This window comes from Citrus sinensis, chromosome 3 (assembly GCF_022201045.2).
Source record: "Citrus sinensis cultivar Valencia sweet orange chromosome 3, DVS_A1.0, whole genome shotgun sequence".
In the NCBI taxonomy this organism is placed as follows: Eukaryota; Viridiplantae; Streptophyta; class Magnoliopsida; order Sapindales; family Rutaceae; genus Citrus; species Citrus sinensis.
Genome location: NC_068558.1, coordinates 47,467,960 through 47,490,202, shown reverse-complemented (window position 1 = coordinate 47,490,202; position 22,243 = coordinate 47,467,960). Strand labels below are relative to the sequence as shown.

Below are 22,243 nucleotides of genomic sequence, written 5' to 3'. Positions count from 1 at the left end.
TATTATTGAATAATAATATTATTAATTTATATTAATAATTATAATGTAAAAATAAAAAATAACATTATATTATATTAAAAATGTATATTTATTTTATATTATTATTATAAAACAAAAGAAAAAGTAAAAGCAAAAAAAAAAAAGAAGAGGCAAGCAAGCTAATCAGCCAATTGATAAAGTTTTTAAAATAAAAAAAATTTGCGTGAATTGGATTAGATTGTATTTGGTTGTATTGAGTTTATCCTACTTGTACCCAATAGTTTAGATATTTAATTTAATTTAATTAAATTTCTAAATTTTAATTTTTTAAAAAATAATATGCATCTATTATAATTATTTCTCGGGAGTGTATGGCTGCAGGAAAACATCGTTGCCCCAATAAAAAAACTTGGTAAAAAAGAATTACAATAAAACTAACAAAATAGGCGAGTGTAGAGATGCAAAAAAGCCCGGCTGGCTCGGGCCCACATTACAATTCCCTAGTCGCGGGTCGAAAATTTTAAAACCAGCAATAAATGGGCCTAGGTATGGACTTGTAGGAAAAGCATAGTCTTTATATTTTATAAATAAAAAAAATCAAAATAAAAATAAAAAACAAAAAATTAATGCAAATTTCACAGATCACAACATTGAATGGAGGTTCTGTGGTACTTTTATTAACAATTTACTAGTGCTTCCTCATGTTTAATAATTTTCATTCCTTTTGCTGCCCAGGGCATAATGACCATGATTTTTAGTAAAGGGGAACGTAGTTGCAGTGAATCAAATAGCCCACCAGGCAATGTGTGGATCATTTTCTGACGTTAATTCCGTCGCTTTGCATTTCTTTCATTATAAGTGATAGTGGTATGGCTCTCCTTCTATGGTTTACCAAGGATTAATGACCATTATTCTAAACCCTGTATGAAAAACGAATTAATGACTTCATTAACTGCCATACCTTTTATGTGATAACCATTACACCTTCATTAATATAAGCGGTTCACGTTATTTTTAATATCTGTTTCACATATATGTTCGATCATCAATTGAAGCTTATACTTTGTGATATGATTCTTTTTTTTTTTCTTCCCTACTTTTAGTTTTATTAAAATTTTATTTCAGAAAATCAGTGGAAGTCCAACTCTGACCCAGGCCCGTGATGACACGCTCAGGCCGGCCCCTCTAAATTGTCGGCCCAGGCCCGAAATGCGCCATCCATAGGCGTGTCACGTGTGGTATGGTGGAGGATCGATGTTTGAATTGTCAACTGCCAAAGGGGAGAAATAGCACACAAAGAGCTCTGACTGTCTGTCTGTCTGTCTGTCTGTCCGTCTGCAAGCTCCTGTAAGAAAAGCCTCACTCTCTTTGAATTGATTGATCTTTATCTATATCTGTAATTTTATAGATTCAATTTAAATATATCACTTTAAAATTTCTTATAAGTGGTCTCTTTTTCCGTTCTGAATCCTGTGTTTCTTACGGACTGTTAATGTTGACTTTAATAGATAATTCTGATTCTGCGTGAGCAGTAGCTGAAATAGCCAGAAAAGAATGGCCAAAGTTCATGATTTTCAAGAGGTGGCAAAGCACAATAATAGAGATGATTGTTGGCTTGTAATTTCTGGAAAGGTTTTTCATCTGACTCGGTGGATGTTTGTTTTACTTGTTAATTTGTTATTATTATTATTATTTTCCCTTCATCTCATGGATTTTTCTGTTCTTATTCTCTTTACTGCATGTCGAGAACAAAAAAAGTTGTACTTTTTAATCTAATATTTAGCTGTATCTAAGAATCATTTTGATCCAGTAGATAGACTGTTCAGATTAAAGATCTAGAAGTAAATTTTTTTCGGACCAAATTGAGGTGAGAACATGAGAGAAACATGCTGTTGAAAGACTGAAAGTCTCTACGATTCATTTTAGGTTTTTTTATTTTCTTTTTCCATTTTTCTTCTGGATATTATTACTAATATTTTATTGTGGTATGTATTGTTTGGTGAGAGAATTAGAAAATGGTAACATGCCGTTGAAAGTCTGTACAATTCATGATATTTGTTGACAAAATTTTCATTACCGTCTATAGTATTCCGTAGAGGAATAAGAAATATCTATTATCTTTTCAGTGAAGAACTTCAAGGAAAATTCTGCAAATGCCTGCTGAATGTACGATCAAGTGTTTTATAATGTTTGATTTATAAAATTCAAGTATATGATTCAAGACTTCTATGTCTTGCATAAGAACTAAAAAATAGCTTACAGGGAATAAAATACTGTAGTTTGCAGTTTGCCACTTGTGAAGAGCTAAACATACGAAAAAGTTGTAATCAGGGGCCAGATCGCTTGGCCAAGCTTGTTCTAATCCCTCTGTGTTTTTTCTTTTTAAATTTGTTATGTATGTTTGAGGTAGATCATTGACAATTTCAGGACATGCATCTATCCGGTACCTCATGTAATACTTTTGCTTTTCAATTCAACAAGCCATTAAATAGCGTATAACTTTCAGAAGCCCTGTATCAGGTCTATAATGTGACTCCGTTTCTCGAAGATCATCCTGGTGGTGATGAAGTCTTGCTAGCTGCTACTGGTAAGATCTTCTTCTACCAACCTTGCTGCTTCATTTCATAATTAAATGGTGTACAGCGAAGACTGCAACTTAATATGTCCACCATAAATTTTGCAGAGAAGGATGCAACAGACGACTTTGAAGATGTGGGTCACAGCGATTCTGCCAGAGAGATGATGGAAAAATACCACATTGGTGAGATTGATAGCTCCAGTGTTCCAGCAAAAAGGAAGTACACTCCACCCCAACAAGCAGTTAATAGTCCCGAAGACACTGGATCTGCAGCAAAGATTCTACAGTTCCTGGTACCGATGTTGATCCTGGGCATAGCATTTGCTTTCCGTTACTTTTCCAAGAAAGAAGAGTGAAGCATTGTATGAATTGCAAAACCGAACCAGATACCTCTTCGTTAGTTTACTACCTATCCTATAGTATTAGAACTTCAATTGGCACTTGGTATCAGGATTTGTTTTGATACTAAACTATGTGTAGCAATAATAATTGGTGCTTCGTGCATCCTCGTTGAAGGATGTGATAAAAGTTATACTGAAGCAATAATACAGTGAAATTGAACGCAAAAAAAGAAAAAAAAAATCATTGTATTGTGAAATATTTAGTAATTATCACTTGTATGTTTAATCTCGGAATCATCCAGAATTTTGTTCTGCAAGCGCAAGTCTGATGCAGTGGCCTATTGTGTCGTAGACTTGCATTATTAAGGTTGCTACCATGACCTACTTTCATACCTTCATTGATTTATTGCCAATTTGCTAGCTTTCAGGATTTCTCAGGTTTTTGGCTTTCGTGATAACATTTGGTTCTCCTAAACTTGCTTTTGCATTCAGCTTATTTCGGGACAGAAGGACTTTTGAGTTTTGAGATTGTGTTGTGGAAGATTAGGCCTTTGTGGTTTGTTTGAGACCATCCTTTCGAAACCTCTCCGAATTTTGAAATTGCCTACATAATTAACACGAATTAATTCATTTTTTGTTTTCAACGAAATTTTAATTAAACGCTTAAATAAATTAATTATTTTACACCCACCTATTTTATAATTCATACTTTTATTTTAAATTTTATTTTTCTTCCTTAGAGAAAAAAAAAAACTGTGTAATAAAAGAACATAATTTAAGATTTTAAAGTTTGTATGAATTTTAGAAATTGAAGTTTTTGTGGTAGGATGGTTAATTTTAACTTATGAGTTTACACTTTTAAGTTACTCAAAATAAGTGTTAAAAGCTCCGCTCTTCGCTTCGTTCATGCAGTCCCAGTTCTGGCTCATAGAATATGCATCAAAATGATGATAAGTCTTAATACGGGCCGAAAAGGATACTTTAAAATGAACCCAGTGCTTTCCTTTACTCGTTATGGATTTATTTTATTATTATTATTATTATTATTATTATTACTAGGGTAATTTTTAAAAACCTCCCCTGAGGTTTGGGCTTGTTGCAAGTAGATGGCGAGAATTTATTTATTTGTAAAAAATCCCCTACCGTCGGTTAACTTTAACATTGACCGTTAGTTGACTATGCAAAGACAATATTACCCTTAATAACAGTTTGTAGACGGAAATAACTAAAAAAAAAATTAAAATTGTTGGCTATTTTACCCTCTTTAAATTATTGATATTTTCTTAAAGTTCCTACAAGAAAGATAAAATTAAAAATTTAAAAAATTCTCTTTAAATTATTGATATTTTCTTAAAGTTCCTACAAAAAAGATAAAATTAAAAGCTTGAAAATGAAATAGTTATAATCTTTACCTATGATAGTGTAAATCTTTGGAATTGACAAGGATAAAATTGTCAAAAAATAGGGTTTGTGCTTTTCGCGCCAACAATTTTAATTTTTTTTTAGTTATTTCCGTCTACAAACTGTTGTTAAGGGTAATATTGTCTTTGCACAGTCAACTAACGGTCAATGTTAAAGTTAACTGACGGTAGGGGGTTTTTTATAAATAAATAAATTCTCGCCATCTACTTGCAACAAGTCCAAACCTCAGGGGAGGTTTTTAAAAATTACCCATTATTACTACTACTACTTCTTCTTCTTCTTTTCTTTTTTTTTTTCAAATGATCATGGTGCTTGTAGTAAAAACTTTTGAGTAATAATATAGCCACAAAATCTTGTACATTTTTTTTTTATCTGAACCACGAGGTGGTCCTGAATAGGCTCCAACTGTAGGAGGCACCTTTAAGCTCATACCACAACCCAGACTAATCCTGGCTCGCACTTGTACAAACTGATATAGTATGATTAAATTAATTATATTAAATAGCTCTTAGTTCACGTAATTTGTTTTTATTATTTTGTATTTTTATTAAACTAATGAGTTAATGTAAAATCAATTTGTAAAAAATAAATTTATATGAGAATTTGTGATTGTATTATAAACACATTTTTCAAGTCCCAGTATATGGGTTTGCGTAGAAAATTTTAGTGTTTAGCAGTCCGTTAACTTTGAGATATTACCGAAAGTCAACTTTCTAATTTTTTAAAAAAGACTAGGTGAACAGCTTGTTGTAGTCTTATGCGGGGCGGTGTGATCTGGGTCTGGCCCTTAGCCCAAAAATAGAAACATTTGAATGTCACCGACGCGAAAGAACTTGTAGTTTTAAGGCAAACTATTATTACCAGTTTCAGACTTTGTTCCAAATAAGCTGCGCCATCAAAGGTGAAGTATCATCATGAATCATGATGTTAAAGAGTCCTTAGCGGTCGTGATCTATTACCTAAAGATGTCGGGATAGTGCCAAATCACAAAGTTAATTTATGAAGTTCCGATAATATTTTGATTAAAAATATATATCACTAGTAGTAGATTGTAATTTATTTGGAAAAAAAAAAAAAAAGCAAACAAACAAAAGTCATTAATCTCTTACATAAAACTTGGTGTATCAGCGCCCGTAAAATTTAGAAGTTTTAATTAGTTGGAATTTGCACGTGCATGTACCCATAATGAACGGGGTAGAAGTAGAGCTTCAGTGTTCTGTGGGTGGGGGGGTCAAATCTACGTTTTTAACAAATTAAGATTTATATTTCCGCCGGTTAGCATATAGATTCATGAATCTTAGCTGATACGTCTCTTCCAATTCCAAAGACTGAAAAGATGATTGAAACTCTCGAAGCAGCGGGAAGAGTTAGAGGTAATGAATGTCCGTTGAATTGTATTGTTGGCTTTATTATCTGTACTCTCTAGTCTGTATCTGTACCAGTACCATATATCAGCGAGATTTCTGGGATGTGCTGCGCGTTGCCATTTATGACTCTGATCATGATGTCGTTCAAGCTGACAGATTCAACCAACCACCGTCCGTTCGCAGATATGAAATAGTATGTTGATGCCATAGTAATTGTAACTGACCGGAGCCGCTGTAAAATACGAATTCCAACCACACACACCTAAATTAATAAATAATTGTGATTATAAAAAAATGTTTTACTTTAAAGCGATTATAACATAACCGAACCTTTCTGTTAAATGATTATTACCTGACCGACAATTAATTGTAATTCTTGTGTGTTAACTGATTATTACCCTGACCGACGATTTGGTTTAGTGGCATAATTAATGGGACGTGCCCTTTTCTTTGACTTTCATTATCATATGTGTACTCATTTGGGCAAACACATAGCCTCCCATTCTTTACTAGAATATTTATCACTCTATTATGGCTCAACCATTTGGTGCTAGCTTAGGTTTTTTCAAACAACCACATCAACAATGTGCTGATTCAGTTGATCTTAATTGACACGTAATGCTGTATATGTTTGCCCTAAAACATGCATGCACTGATCTAAGTCCTTTTACTTCATCAATTTTTTTTTTCCATTTTCCTAAATAACAATACCACAATATGTATTGTAAGAAAACGTCCACCCATATAAATGCTAGCTTTTTTTTTTTATTTCATTTCATTTTATTTTTCTCTTAAAGTAGAGCTGTGGACAAAACTGAAATACAATCTTATACACTAAACTAATTTGTTCCTTATCCGAAAATAGCAAGTAATCTTTTTCCTTTTTCTATTTTTTGAATGAGTAAAGTCATCTTGCTTGTTTGTTGTGTTTACATTTCTTTCCAAGGCCACAGTCTGTGTCTATAAATCAAGATCACCAGCCCCAGACATCGATCGAGGGGCTTGCGGCTGTGATTAAGGCTAACACACACACACACACACACACACACACATCCCCATTGGTGCATGTTTATCTTAATGAATTGGTGGGCAGTCTTTATCAATTCCATTTAAGAGAAACGCTTGCATTGACTAATAGATCGCTGTCACTGGCTCCATATGTTTCTCACGATCGTCTTGATTGCATGAGCCGACAACAACTAATTGGGCGTAGTACACGTAAGATTTTGTTGTCGGTGTCCTCTAGGGTTCGAGTAAATGATTCTCAAATTGAAACACTTTCAAACAATATCATTGGTGGGATCCAAGGCTTAGATTTATAATACAATGCAAAATTAATTGCTTATCTTTCTGGCGTGTACGAACGATCATGTGAGTCATGCCTATAATTTACACTGTGGACGATCAGAAAAAGATGAATTGTGCTAAAAAATCAGATCTGTTGAACATTACGGAGATGGTTCATTGTTATCGAACTGATCGTATATAACTGAAGTAAATAGTTTTGATTACATCACCTTTGTTTTCTACGGACATCTTTAGTTTTCGGTCAGTATATGAGTAGGATGATGTAATGCCCATATTAAAATGAGCGCAATACATATTTTCTAATGAGAATAGAAATTAATTGAATCTATATTCAGAAGAAACCAAAAAGACGAAAAGGGACCGGTTATATTTTATTAACAGAAGTAAAATCAACCCCTTAGCAGTGACGCATTGCAAAACCTAATGCCTTTTACCTAGTGATGTAATAGCCTTATTATTATCAACAATTTTTATGTGTTTCTTTACATCGGATTGACATGTGAATTTTGTCATTTAATACACTTGTCCGCGTTGAAGTGCCGAACTTCAGCTCTATATGATTGATTGCAAGAATTATACATACATACCTCAGGCTTTACAAATTCAAACCTCATTATAAATCTTGCTGATATATATAACCAAAATATTGCAGATATTCTACAATTTGATTTAACACGATTTTTCTGTCTTGAGCTGACTTACGAAGGGGTGAGGTGGAAATCAATTATTTTACAGTGGTAAAAAATTATACTCATAGTATACTTCATAATTACAATTTAGTAAAGATTAAATAAATACGTGGGCTACCCACCTCACGATGTGAAATAATAATTAAATCAGACATTATTACCAAAACTATAAATAAAGAAACATCATGAACAATTTTTGGGTGTCATCTATCGGGATTAATTAAATACGTCGACTTCAATCTTGATGTTGTTTCCATAAAAGTTGGAACATAATATTTAATATTTTGGATTCCAATCAAAGCCAATCTACGGCTGGGACCCTTTGCGGCTTTACTTAACAAACGTGCAGCGTTTAACAAGCTAAAATTTCAATCTTGACGGCTCTCTCAAGTTGTTCATAGGACGTATATCTTTATTGAGCTGTGATCATTCAAGCCAAAAGCACCTAGTGAACTTCAATTGATTCCTATCGTAATTATAGCTAGCGATCTGCTATTTGCCTACTTGCATGCCACGATGCGAAAGCTGAGCACATCACAATTTAAATTTTGCTGATGGTGAGTACGGATAAGTTAAATGGTGAGTTCGAGTTGTAGAATATTCTAACACATTATACACCGATACATATCAAATCTCTCGTTTTCAGTTTCATGGTAAATCTTCACAGTTGACAATTTAAGGGGTTAATTAGTATATCAACAACACACAACACATACACATCAAGGCGTACGATGATATACACATGTTATGATAAAGATATTACCAAAGTCAAGTTTATGATCATGACACGATTTATTATGATAAAGATACGATGAAGCGAAAGTCTTCTACTTAAATTTATCATCAATTGATCATAATGACGATTGATATAAACATTAAGTAATAAAGTCTAATGCCGATATATCAGTATGTCAATTTCCATTCACAACAATTTTAATACTTTACGTTATTCACTGATTTATTAAGAATTTATTTGAATTAAAGAAGACAATTAACAGCAAAACACTCTTCAAAATTTTAATGACGAGCAGCTTTAGCCCGAATAATAATCTTCAGTAATTATTTTCAAGTACCAACGAATTCAAGACTAACCTATAAATGCATGGATCATAGTCTGATGTATCAAAATATAAATGCATTTAGATTAATTGATGTTATTTTACCCAAAAATAATAATAATAATCAGCTGATGAAATTTCAATCTTCTGTTGTCATAGTTTTATTACTGTTGTCCTTTTTTTTCCCCATTTTCCCTCCTTTTTTCTATGGTCTATGCTGTTGTGTCAGTATACCAATCCGAATAAGTCAGCTAAAGAGATTTCAGATTTCGTCATCAAGAGATAGACCACAAAGATTAATTAAGCTCATACTTATAATATTTTTCATCAATCGACATTTGACAAGAATACCAATCAAGTATTCCAAGACTTGGGCAAATTTTCAAAAGAATCACAATACAGAAAGAAACAAAAAAAGGGGGGAAAAAATCAACTGCCGTACATATGCCTTGGTAGAGGAAAGAAAATTTCAGAAAAATAATGGGTGGGGGGGTTTAAATTAATATGTCTTATCATACGTCAAGAGCCCCTTAAAAAAACCTTTAAAACAATATTAGGTGCGTGCGTGCGGGCACTTGCGAGTGATGGTTGCATGCAGAGGTGGTAAAAATATTTGTCCGGTTCGGACCGTACTCGAGCGTTATGGGCTGGGTATGAGCCGGGTCGGTCTTGGGTATCACTTGATAAATCCAGAACCCGAATTTTATTAAAAAAATATTATAAAATATATATTATTTTAAATATTTATATTTATTTAACTCATTTATTATATATATATATATATATAAAGTTTTAAACACTTAAAGTTTATATTTTCATGTCAAATTTTATTGAAATAAATTTAAATTTTATAAAATTACCAAAAAATATAAAATTCGGGTACCCAGATTAAAACCCGGTCCGGACCCAGACCCGGACCGGTTGCATTCGGGTAGGATCCGGTCATTGCAATACCCAGACCCGACCCGGAGTTTTGCCATCCCTAGCTGCGTGCATGTGTGCCAGCGAGCATGCGAAACAGGAGCAGTGAAGTGGCATTGTCGCGACCAAAATAAAGATGTGAGAAAAAAGACAAACTGAAAATAAAAAAAATAAATGGTTGTGATGACATATTCTAAAATGTTAATAGAAGAAACCAAATTATAAATTAATAAAATGGTTAAATAATTGCAAAGTCAAGGTATGATTGCGATAGCTTTCCAGCCCACGTATAAACACTCATTGGATTGTGTTGGTTGATAAATTTAATTAAACAAATTGAGAAACGTATTGTATGTGAAAGAAAGGATTTACAATTTTAAATTTTTTGACCTCATTTTTCGTTAAAAAATATTAAAAATAATTTTTTAATATAAAAATTTAGAATATGTACCCTTTTTTTAAAAAAAAAATAAAATGCCAAGGATACCCATGGGCAAGGATCAATTGGAATAATCGAGGCGAAACCTACATCCTCTTAGATTTCGGAGCAATCTTTACCTACCACACGGACAACTACACCGACAAAGAGCGGACCCACCGGAAGCCTAAGAATCTTTGATGAAGTCGTTGGCAACCTCCCTGCGGTCTACTGGTCCGTCTGATCAGCAAAGACGTCAACCAATTGCCATGAGAAGTCGATGATTAACTTGTAAACGCGGCGGACCATAAGTATCAAGAGTGGTGCTACCGTCATGAAGGTCTTGTGTACCTACAAATTCTGTCCCGTTCAAGTACCTGTCTAGGAAGGGCAATGACATTTGATTCCTAACGCGGTGATTTAATCCATTACTCACCCGGTTACAAGGGATCTTAATGATATTCACATTCTTAAATTTAGGTAAGTCAATGAAAATGCAATAGAGGACAGTGAATCAAAAACCCACTTTACCTAACAGTGAAGTGTCCAATCAATGCAAGTCATATGGCAAAATTGACTAGTATGCCCTCTAGGGTCTCTCTATGTAATATTTATACGGTAGAATCTCGTTTAACTAATACTTGATAAATTTATAATTTTTTATTAAATAATAGTTTATATCGGTGCCAACTCAGGCTAATGTGTTAAATTTATAAGAAAAAAATCTCATTTTTCTATGGGACCGAATTAATACAAAAACTAATAATTTATCAATTTGAAACTAAATACATATGATACGTCTCTAAATCTTTTATAAAATAAGTTTCCAATGTTAGTTGCTTCTTCTTAAAGTTAATTTTAACTTGAATCTCATCTTTAACTTTTTGTAATGTTGAAAGAAGTTCCGGCACAATTATTGCTTTGAAACAAGAAATTATTCAATATTACAATCACTTCTATAGTAGAAATGTATTTTCAACTTCTTCCTCTTTATCATCATTTCCCACTACACTTTTAATAATTTGATCATCACTCAAATTTAGAATGTATCGCATGGCTTGAGAGAATTATTACTCTATTTATACCACCTCTGGACTTCATAAAAATTTCAATTTATGAGTGTGATATTATCTTTATAATTTAATGATTATAAATTATTAGTTTATTATACTAGTATTCCCTAAGACAATAAAATTTTCATGGTGATAAGACTATTAATTTATCAAGTTTCTATTATACGATGAACCCTAGATCAAACGTTCCCTTCTTCTCTATCTGCCTTCTTCTTCAAGCCTTCCATTTTATCTTCCATCAGCTGAAATCTATCCAAACTCTTCGTCTTCTCGATTTTTGAGAGCTCTTAAGACCTTGTCCATCCATGTCTTCCTCTTTAGTCCCCACCATATATCTTCTTTCAAGGGTCCATCTTCTCTACTCCCTGCTAAGGTCCTCATCTCTGTAAGAGAAAACTGCTGTTTTATTACCTCAACAGTGAGCTATCGTCTCCATAAGCCTTCCTACTATCTTCCAGTAATCAGGACCGTCCTTGAAGATGTCTCCAGGAACAAATGCAAAGCTTCCTCTAAGGAATAAAAGAATGAAGAGTAAAGAAATTGTTTTTACATTAGTTATTATTGATTTCGTAAAACAACCTCTCGTAACACCTTATTTTACATAATGATAGTTTGATGAGTTGCTCCGTGGTTGTAGGCCAAAGACTGAACCAAGTCGATCTTGTGTACGTTGTCAGATTTTGTGTTCATTTATCTTTATCTGTAACGGGGATAGAGTTCTATTAGGATTCTTGGATTCCCATTTCCCAAGAGCATTCACAAGATCTCTAGATAAGCTTCCTATGAGCTCCCCCACGATCACATTTGAGACTCCCGGCATAAGCTTCTCTTGAGCTCTTCCGAGCTCCCTGAGGATCGTTCGGATTATCACACAGACCATTGTACGCAATTAGCTAAAACTGTCTTGAGCGTTCTCAGAGCTCCATAGGGCTTTTTAAACCTCGCAAAGTCCCTTCGATTCTCCAAAGCGTGTAATCACCATTGTCCTAGACTGATCAGTGGCTTGTTTGACCTGTACCACTCAAATAAATCCTTAATGTCTTGGGTACTCTCTTGTTTGGACTGACTGAAAAATTGGGTTGAAACAGATTGCATACGTTTTCTTTAATTTAAATAAGTATTCCATTTTTATTATCTAAAAGGGAAAAAGAGAGAGAGAGAATTGGAAGAAGAACGTCCCATTTTCACATAACTAAAATATTAGCAATTATTATTATTTTTAGATTATACAGATTAGAGATCAGTCGTGAATGCGTATAAGATATAACTAAGTACAAGATAATATGTTATTATTGTCTAGTCTAGATTGAATAGTATTAAAAGTTATATTACTGAGGAGAAGTTGGAATCAAACAAAATTGTATAGATGTTGTTTAAAGTGAACAAAGTTTGGCTCCATGTCTATATTAGAAAGTTTCATTATTCAATATGTTTATTAATCGAAAACAAATGCAGACATTTAATTTAATTTTTTTTTTTAAAAAAAAAACATTTGAAAGAAAATTGTATTTCTTTGATTGGTATTTACAAAATTCAAAGAAATACCCTTCATTCTTAATTAACCGTCAAATTAAAGACTTGATCCCCAACTGCGAGACATGCCAATCACAGCTAGAATATATATATATAGATTTCATATTTTAGATTTGCCAACAGTAGCACGTCAAACTACATTAGTGCTCAATCTTAACCTACGCCTGGGGCGAACCGTAACTGTTAATGGACTGGCCATTTCACAAGACAGCCTTAATACTTCTGATAGGTCAACGGTATTCTGAGCCGACGGTAGCCATGCATACTCGTGCAGCAGCGATGCCACCCAGAAGCTGACCGTGGTCAAGCCCAAGTTCTTTCCGGGACAGACCCGTCTGCCTGACCCGAATGGCGCCAGTGTGAGATCCGATCCGAGAACCGAGAATTCCACCCCACCCTCTTTGGGTAAAAATCTCTCGGGTATAAATTCAAGGGGGTTCTTCCACACGTCTGGGTCCCGGGATATGGCCCACATGTTCACCATTGCAGTTGTCCCTCGAGGCACGTGATACCCATCGATAGTTGTATCAGTGATGGCTAGACGGGCCCACGAAAGGAGTGGGCCAGGTGGATGTAACCTCAGCACTTCTTTAATCACAGCCGCCAGATAGATCAATTCCCCAAGGTCAGACTCAGCAACCGCACGTGATCTGCCTACGACCTTGTCAAGTTCATCATGCACCCTTGACTGGACATCACAGTGCAGCACCAGCCTCGCTAGTATCCACTCGATCAAAACCGCCACTGTATCAGTTCCCCTAAATATCATTTCCTGCACCAAAGGCGAAGGCCTATTTTTTCAGGACAATATACTACTTAAAAAAGCAATGAACTTTTATCTCATAAGGTATTAAAGTAGGAAATAAATTAAAAATATACATACACTAATATACTATAAAATAAAATATGATTAGAATATGTATTTTACTTGTTTTTTTAGTTTATAATAAATATACAAGACAAACGTGTTGGATAGCATTTTGTTTGCTTGCTTACCCAAAGAACGGCGATCATATCGGAGTCTGATAGCTTATCTGAACCTTGAAGAGAGAGCAGTACGTCGACAAAATCTAGATTCTTTTGGTTATTACTTTGAACTTTGTGTTGGGCAACAATTCGACCAACAAACCGGTTCACTTTTGGTGCGAGTTTAGAGCACCTAAACCGGATTTTTTGAGGGTCGAAATCAGCCAGCCACGGAAGGTGGTCGGTCCAATTTAGAATCCCTAATATCTCGTAACCTTCATCAACTAGTGCTCTCAGTTCTTTTACTTCGTCATTCAACGAATCTAATTTATATTCTCTTCCGAAAACAGAGCACATCATATTGTTCAGTGAAGCTCGTTTAAGTGCTTCACGTACGCAAAAACCTTGTTTATAGCCGGCAAACGTGGCCACCATCTGGGATGCGATGGCTAGTCTTTGTGCCTCTGCTCCTTTGATTTGCTTCGGGCAAAAAAGGTGAGTGGCCGCGATTCTCCTTAGGGTTCGCCAGTAGACGCCATAAGGAGCAAACCCAATTGCTCTGTTAAACATCAAACTGTAAGCAGACTCCTTAACAGGACGATCGGCAAAGACCGAGCTGTTAAGTATTTCTTTAGCGACATCTGGATTGGACGTCACTATAACGCGGGTATCACCCAGGCTAAAGGCCATGAGCCGCTTAGCCTTGCATGATTCAGCAGCGGCTGCAATCTTGCGGTGCGACAGTGACATCATGAGGTTCATGTTACCAATTACTGGCAACCCTCTAGGACCAGGAATTGGTTTGGCTTTAACAAAAGAAGATGAGCCTCTTTTGAACTTATACTTGCCCCAAGCTGGACCCCCGGGGTGAGCCCAGTAGACAAGAGACATGGCTAGCCAAGCTAAGATCATGATCAAGAGTGACCATGCAACGTTTTCTTGTGTGAAGGCTCTGCATTTGGAAGCAAGAGCAAACACCCAGAGGCTTTCCATGTCACTTCTCATGGTTGGATGAGAGAATTTAGTTTGCTGAAAGAAATTGGAATATATTATATATATGAAGAGAGTACTACTAGTAGTAATGGTACACACACACAACTTTTAGAAGGAGAGAAAATGGCCTGCTCTTCTTTTCTATTTTTTGTGGGCTAAAATGATGGAGGCTGGGTGGTATATATAGCGGGGAAAATAACCGCCATACTGAGGCAGTAGCTGTAGGACCGTATAACCGAAAATTTATAATTGTATATAATAATATGTATGAATTTAGTAGGAAAATCTTTGAGGAGCGCCGCAACCAAGGCTTGATGATACGTAGAAAGGTTAAATTTACTATTTGACTTTGAGGAGCGTGCTTGTCACGCTCCAGTCGCCTCGGATCGTTTGCTTACGTGCTGACGCTTTGTTCTGCCAGAAGTGCACGCCGCCGTATATTTCCCAGTTTACTACTAATTCTCTCTTACATTTTATAATTTCGTTAGCTGACCAACTTAAATCCCATGGGCTAATCATGGATGCTGGTAGAGCTGTATATGTATGTATGTATAATCATAATCGATTAATCATGTTCACATCGTATGTTCATGAAATATGAGTTGACATTGTGTGAACATAAGATTTTATATCAAATCCATTTATTATATGTGGCTATTAAATGAAGAATAAAAAAGAAAACTGCTTAAGATTTTTTTTTTTTTTTTGTCTGAATCACGAAGTGATCTTGAGTGGGGTTTGAACTACTGACCTTTCTTAAGGAGTGAAAGTATCGAATTATTCACACCAACCAACTTTAGTTTAAAAATATTCTTTTAACTATTAATATATTTGAAAACAATGTCATTCCAAACGATGTAATTATTTTCTCCAAAAAAAACTTTAATTTTCATATTGTCCCTTTCAATCCTGGTGCCTATTGGATGATTCGTTGCATATGGATAATCTTCTCATACAAAACATCATTCTCTCTAGACGTCATTTCAACTTAATTAAGGTTGTTCAAATAAATAAGTGAACAAAGCATGTCATATGGGTTTAGTTTTTCCCATCAAAAAGAGAGAGAGAGAAAAAAAACGATCCATATTATGATTCAAAATTTTTATAGTGCATTTACCTCTTGAGTTAGGAAATCGAAATCATTAATGACATTTATTTCGTAAAATACCGACTTGAATAAGAATTGGAATTGTGAAGCCCATTTAAATTTGGGAATAGAAAATAGGAGATTGGTTTCCAAGGGAAATGACATGAATCAATCTTCTATTCTCATATTGATCATTTTGTCCCTCCATAAAATAAAAATACTCATTTTGTCCACAATTAAAAAATTATTATAATTAATCAATTAATATAATTATTCTAATTAATTTATATATTTTGAATTATCATCATCAATAATGGTGATGATGATGATAAGTATATTATTATAATTAATTAATATAATTATTCTAATTAGTTAATATATTAATGTTAGTTGTTGTTGTTGTTAATGATAAATTTTTTTACAATTAATTAATATATTATTAACAACAATAATTTTTTAATAAATAATCACAATAATTAAAATATAAAATTATTATTATGATAATAGTTTATTAAGTATATTTTAGTAATTTGTTAATATTTAACTCATTCTCATTCCGATTCCAAGACATTAACATATTAATGACAATTCAACTCATTTTAAATCTAATTTATATAGTTTGAGTAAATAATTTATTCTAATTTTTATTTTTATTTTAATTCATTCCTATTCATGGTCATTTTAATTTCAGTCGGTAAATACACCATTCAATAAATGTTAAAACTCTCAGAGTCCGGAGTTAGACCCACTTCGTTGGGGTCGCGCGTGAGATTCGTAGTTTCTTTAGATAAATAACTTGGGGGTGCAATTACGTTTGAGGTTGCGGTGTAGGACACGTGGTGGTAGTGTGGCGCGTTATTGTCGGGTCACAAGTAGGCGGGTGCACATGAGACCCATGCACCCGTGCTCTCTAAAATACACCGCTCTTAGCCGTGAATGTAGAGGGCATGGTGATGGTGCTAACAGCTAACCAAATCTTGTATGATTTATGAACCTTTGCAAAATGTACTGACACGTGTCAGTTTCACTCGATGGGGCTATATACATGATGGTGACAATTCAATCATGATACCCGCGCACCAAGGTTCTTTGTCTGTGGTTCGGAAAACGTGGCCTTGACTTACAGTCGCAGACTGTTAAATGTTTTTCAATTTTCGGCCTTTCACTGTGATCTGTTGCAAGGGCAAAAGGGTCATGTTATATTCAGACAACGCACGTGGTGCAGTACGCTGTGGCTCTTCTCTTGTTGCGTGATTACAAAGCTATTTATTGGGACCCATTTCTGACGACCTAGTGCATTGCTGGACCGGGAACTGATTCAACCGCTTGTGCTGCGAAGTTGTACCTTGAGCAATCCCTGACCGTTGATGCTGTTGCTCCGAAAGTGGTCAAAAGGGTTTCAATTTTTCGGAATTTAGAATGAGTCCCTACTCAAAATGGCCAATGCCAGGAATCCAACTATCATCAACGAGGCCAAGAACGAGACCGAGAACAAACTTAAAGGTCCGCATGCAGTGTATTATTGATTTACTTATTTTTTTATTATTATTATTATTATTATTATTATTATTATTATTGTTGTTGTTATTTTCAACATGTTATATTTTATGTTTTTTTTGAAAAGATATTTGGTTTACAAGTTTATATCCTTTTGGCAAGTAATGAAAGCATCGGAGGCCACTAAATTCACCCTGTTTCAACTTATTTTATGCTTTAACCAAAAAAAAAAGGGAGATCTATTGCGTAATCGACTATGTTATTGCACTAATTATTCTACATTATAATCTAAACGTCATATGTTTAGGTAGCTTCTCAGGAGTTAAGCTCTACTAAATTAATTCATCATCAGCATTTTGAAAGAAGGAACCTTAAACAGTATGGAATATCTTGTATATTAAAACTAACCTTTGATTTAAGCAAGATTAAGTCGGAGCATAGATACATAAATCCAATAAAGTAAATTTCATATCTCCAGCAAGGGCTTTTAAATATTGAAAAATTAAATACAATAAACAAAACATAGCTGTTCTTGTTGATGCTTCCCTATATATCGCGCCACTTGTTTTATATAAAACTCCCATAAAAGTTCACAGGAAAACACCAAATGCTATGACATCTGGCCAATTCGAATATTTCAAAGATCGCTGTTTTAGTGGGCATTAGCTCATTCTGATGCTGATGAGTGACGAGAGACTTAATTATGACGGGATTGGACGAGAAATAAACAGCGCATTGAACACGTTATTGTTATAATTAATGATATACATTTTGCTCGTATTAGTAGTAGTTAAAGAGGGCCCTAAGATAGATATCTATTTAGTAAACTCAAATAGACAAAATGTAGCGCTGCAAGAATCTTCCTTAATTATTATTATATATCAGAAGAAAGTTATCGGAGAAATAATAAAAGAGAGAGAGAGAGATCACTCTCAAACCTTTAATTACTATGTGGAAATTAATTTCTTTACGTATTATATAGAATATAGAACTGTTCGATTGCGGGTGTGGCACCAAGTGACCAATGAATCGAATAAATATCAAAATCGTAAAATTATATGTAATGTGGAATAAGACGTTGGCGGCTTTGGCGTAAAACGAGGAAGGCGAAAGTTGATTTAGATGATGATCTACAGCAAATGTTTCTAGCTTATTACGATATGATGATACAATAAATGTACTTAATTCCTCCGGAAAAATGACAAATACACACGTGCATGTAATTAAGGGTGCGTTTGGAATTGAGGTTGGACAGCTGTAACTTAAAAAATACAGCACTAAAGTATTTGGTAAACACTAGCTGCTGTAGCTTTTAAGATATGTTGATATGATTTTTCACTTGTATAATAGAAAATCTATTATGTCTTTAATAATTTCATCAAAATTATTATTTAAAATTTATATTTACTATATATTACTAACTTTTATTTAATACTTACAGTTTTTTTCCACAGCAGTTGTAACTTAAAATTTACAGCACCTCAATCTCAAACGCACCCTAAACTGCCTTTGACATAATTTTTATTTCAACTTAATGAGTTCTCTTCAAGTAATTAAGTCAGAAAGAAGTTCAATTATTGGGTCTATACTCCAAAATTTATGCAGTGTACTTAATCTTAGGTATTATCCTAAGATCAACCTCTTTTGCTGTTGAAGATTTTAAAATAATAAGAAACCCTACACCTTGCAACAATCTATTGGAGAAGAAAAAAAAATCAAATATTTGATCGTCTCCTAGCCAAATCTATCTATCAAATATTTAAGTGGGATAGTTAAGGCCTAACCCACTAGGCCTAAAAAAGACTCGGGCGATGATTGGATTCGATGCCATAATCTAAGTGAAAAATTCCTTTCTAACTCATAACTTCGGTTTGATGGGGTGGGGAAGGTCTAAACTATAAAGATTCTTGACTTTAAATTCCAGATTTTTTTTCCTCTCTTTTTCAAAATTTGAATCTTTGATTGATTATCAAGAATATAATTCAGCTTTGAATCCGTGGTCCTTTCGCTAATTCACATCTTTTGGGTTCTATGGACATGTTCAAATTTGTGGTAGACATATATTGGATGACAACACCAATGCCAATTCTGCTTTTGACTGAAAAGAGATGAACATGAGGAGGCTTTGGCATGTAAAGTAAATTTGGGTCCTACTTGTAGATTTGTTGGTTCTGAAATATCCCATTAAAATACTCCTCATATCTCCACACTCTACATAGTATTTCTCCAACTTGTTAAATTATGAAACTATTTTAGCATTAAATTCCATTCAATTTACTTTGATGGATTCCGGATTCCCTCATTGCTTCAGAGTAAAATGAGTGATTAATGAATTTAAAATGAAAATATAGGTAAGAAATACTTATATTTAAATTCAAATGTGCGTGACTCTTACCCTCTCAAATTTAAGAACATCATACTTAATCCCGTTACACTAACAAAAATTAACATACTCCATAAAATTATAATAAAATGTCCATACTAACCCAAATCAACATAAATTATTTTGCAGATCGTAAATTATAGTTTTCTAAATCTTCCTAAAAATATGTAAAACAATCAAGGACAAAATCAATTTAGAATAAAAAATTTTATTCTATTATTTAGGGCTTTTAGTGAAAGGAGAGTGATATGAATAATACTACTGCACCAAAGTTGTAACTGTATTAACGAGCTTAATAAAATTTTTCCACAAAGGCTAGCAGATGATGAGGATAAGTGTCAATTAAATTATAAACCAAAACCAGTCCTTGAGTTTACTGGTTGTAGAATGTAGTTTTTTTCCCCCCAAAATAATTTTACTCGAATCGCACTATTTCAAGAAATTAATCTCAAAACACTTCCTTTGATTGATTTATCAAGCAAAAGGCACGATCAAAGTCGGTCAATACCATTCCAGTCTCTCCCTAACTTAAACCGTTCAGCATTATATAAGAGAGAGGAAAGAAAAGAAAAGAAAACAAAGGCAAGAAGAATACTAGCTACTGACTTACTTGTAGTTTAAATAGTGTAGGGTTATTTTGGATTTTAAGAGGATTTATATAGTAAAACACTATCGTTTAAATTTATATTAGGGGTTTGTCACTATTTTGATCATTTGATGTAATTGTATGTTTAGTAGATTACCCTTTTCTCTCTAATGGATATATGTTAGTTTAAGATAGTTAAGTGTTATTTTTTCAAATTTGAGGGAGATAAGTGTTACGACACATTTGAATTTAGGTGTAAATATTTCTTACTTATATTAGTGGGAGAAATTTATAATTTTCCCATTTAAAATTTAAAATTAGAATAGTAATACTCAAACAGTGGATGATTTAAATAAAATAATAATAATAATTAATTTTTTAAAGAGCAACCACCTCTATGATAGAGGAAATATAAGGTAACCAAGTGGATAAAGAATAATAGCGTAATCTTTGACCTTTATATTCTCTTTTTCCTCTGAAGATTTTATTCGAGATGGAATTGTTTTCATTAATTTACATAATAACTTGCCTGATTTCACCACTGACGCACAAAACCTAGTCTCCTATTCTTTTATAATTATTCACTTGGGAAAAAATAAAATATTCAACAATCATATTTTATTTTATTTTTTTTATTAATATTTCAAAATTGGTTGTTGCTTAGCAACTAAGTTAATCTAGACCTACCAGAACACATGCTTCGCCTAACAACATATATCACATTTATCAGATATGCAGATAAAAATAAAACAAACTAAATATCAATATACAAAATTCTTTTCTAATGCGGACGCCCTCGTTTTTTTTTTTTTTTTTCATGCGACCACACTTTAAAACCGCAGGATTTAAGAGAGTTAGTTTTTAACTCTTTTAAACCGTATGATTTTATAATTCATTCAATAACTAACTCTTTTAAACCGCATGATTTTATAATTCATTCAATAACTAACTCTCTTAAACCGTACGGTTTAAAAATGTGTTTGCATTAAGAAAAATACGGGCACACATACTTGAGAATAATTTTCAACATACATATGTATGTGTGTGTAATGATTTTTAATATAACTAGTGTATCATGATACTATTTGTGATGATTAGTTACAAAATTTGGTAGTGAAACTGGCTATGGAAATAGTTAGTTAAAGAATATGTAACTTTTTGTTAAAAGTATGAAATTAATTAGCTGGACCGAGAGTTGTGTTGACGGAGGAGTCAATTAAAAAACAAAGGGGGAGTCAACTTGGAAAATAACATTTGATTAATTTTAATGCAAGTTTGTTCGGATGTTTTGAGTCTTAGGGGTAGGTAATCGGCAGCAGTCGCATCTATTCCTCTGTCATTATTTTTATTTTTGTGTGTGCGCGTGCCACTGTGTGTGTGCATTTATAATTATATATAATTTGAAATATGTTGTCCAGCATAACCTACAGGTGTCCCTCCCTTTCACTAAAATTCAAAACAAGCAAGTGGGTATGACTAAACGTCATTATGTCCAACTCGTCAAATATTTACCTAATTCTTATTGTTGCAAGTATAAGTAGTCCAATAACAACTTCCCTTGATCAACAGTTTTCAAAACTATTCCAGGTAAATTGACCTTTCTAATGCTTCAAAGGGTGCATAAATAGAGAATATCCTGTGTATAAACCGTAATTTCAATTTTTTTTTTCCTGAGGGAGTACGAGTATGTGTTGAAATAGTCAATAAAATTGGTAGATTTTAACCCATCGATTATAATTTGTTAAACTCGAATTTGAATTGGAACCCAATGAAGGTGCCAATTTTTTGGGCCAGCGTTCTGTTTTGTTGGGGCCAATTCTAAAGCATTAATTTTGGAGTCGGGCTATTCACATCCCATTGTTAATTTCATACAAAACCATATTCTATAAGACAAATACAAATAGAATTAACTCTACTTACATTTTTTTTTCTTTTTCTTTTTTCATATGTATATGTTATTTTTGAGAAGTTAGTGTTTTGAGTTTTGTAGAGAGAGAAAATTGAAGGAGAAAAACAGAGATCTCAAGCTTGTAAAAGAATTTTA

The 22,243-nt window shown here is 33.6% G+C and overlaps 2 protein-coding genes across 2 annotated transcripts; one reads left to right on the top strand and one right to left on the bottom strand.

Annotated features, from left to right (window-relative positions):
* Window positions 1-1,165: 1,165 nt before the first annotated feature.
* LOC102613423 (cytochrome b5) lies at window positions 1,166-3,187 on the top strand. The gene is made up of 4 exons (XM_006491274.4): window positions 1,166-1,326; window positions 1,488-1,611; window positions 2,500-2,566; window positions 2,663-3,187. Exons 2-4 carry the CDS (start codon window positions 1,534-1,536, stop codon window positions 2,911-2,913), a joined length of 396 nt encoding a protein of 131 aa, XP_006491337.1. The 5' UTR covers window positions 1,166-1,326; window positions 1,488-1,533; the 3' UTR covers window positions 2,914-3,187.
* A 9,572-nt stretch (window positions 3,188-12,759) lies between these two features.
* On the bottom strand, window positions 12,760-14,808 carry LOC102613914 (cytochrome P450 78A9-like). Its single transcript, XM_006491276.3, has 2 exons — window positions 13,684-14,808; window positions 12,760-13,459 (listed from the first exon to the last, which is right to left on the bottom strand). The coding sequence occupies exons 1-2, from the start codon at window positions 14,656-14,658 to the stop codon at window positions 12,818-12,820; spliced, it is 1,617 nt and encodes a 538-aa protein (XP_006491339.1). The 5' UTR covers window positions 14,659-14,808; the 3' UTR covers window positions 12,760-12,817.
* Between the last annotated feature and the right edge of the window lie 7,435 nt (window positions 14,809-22,243).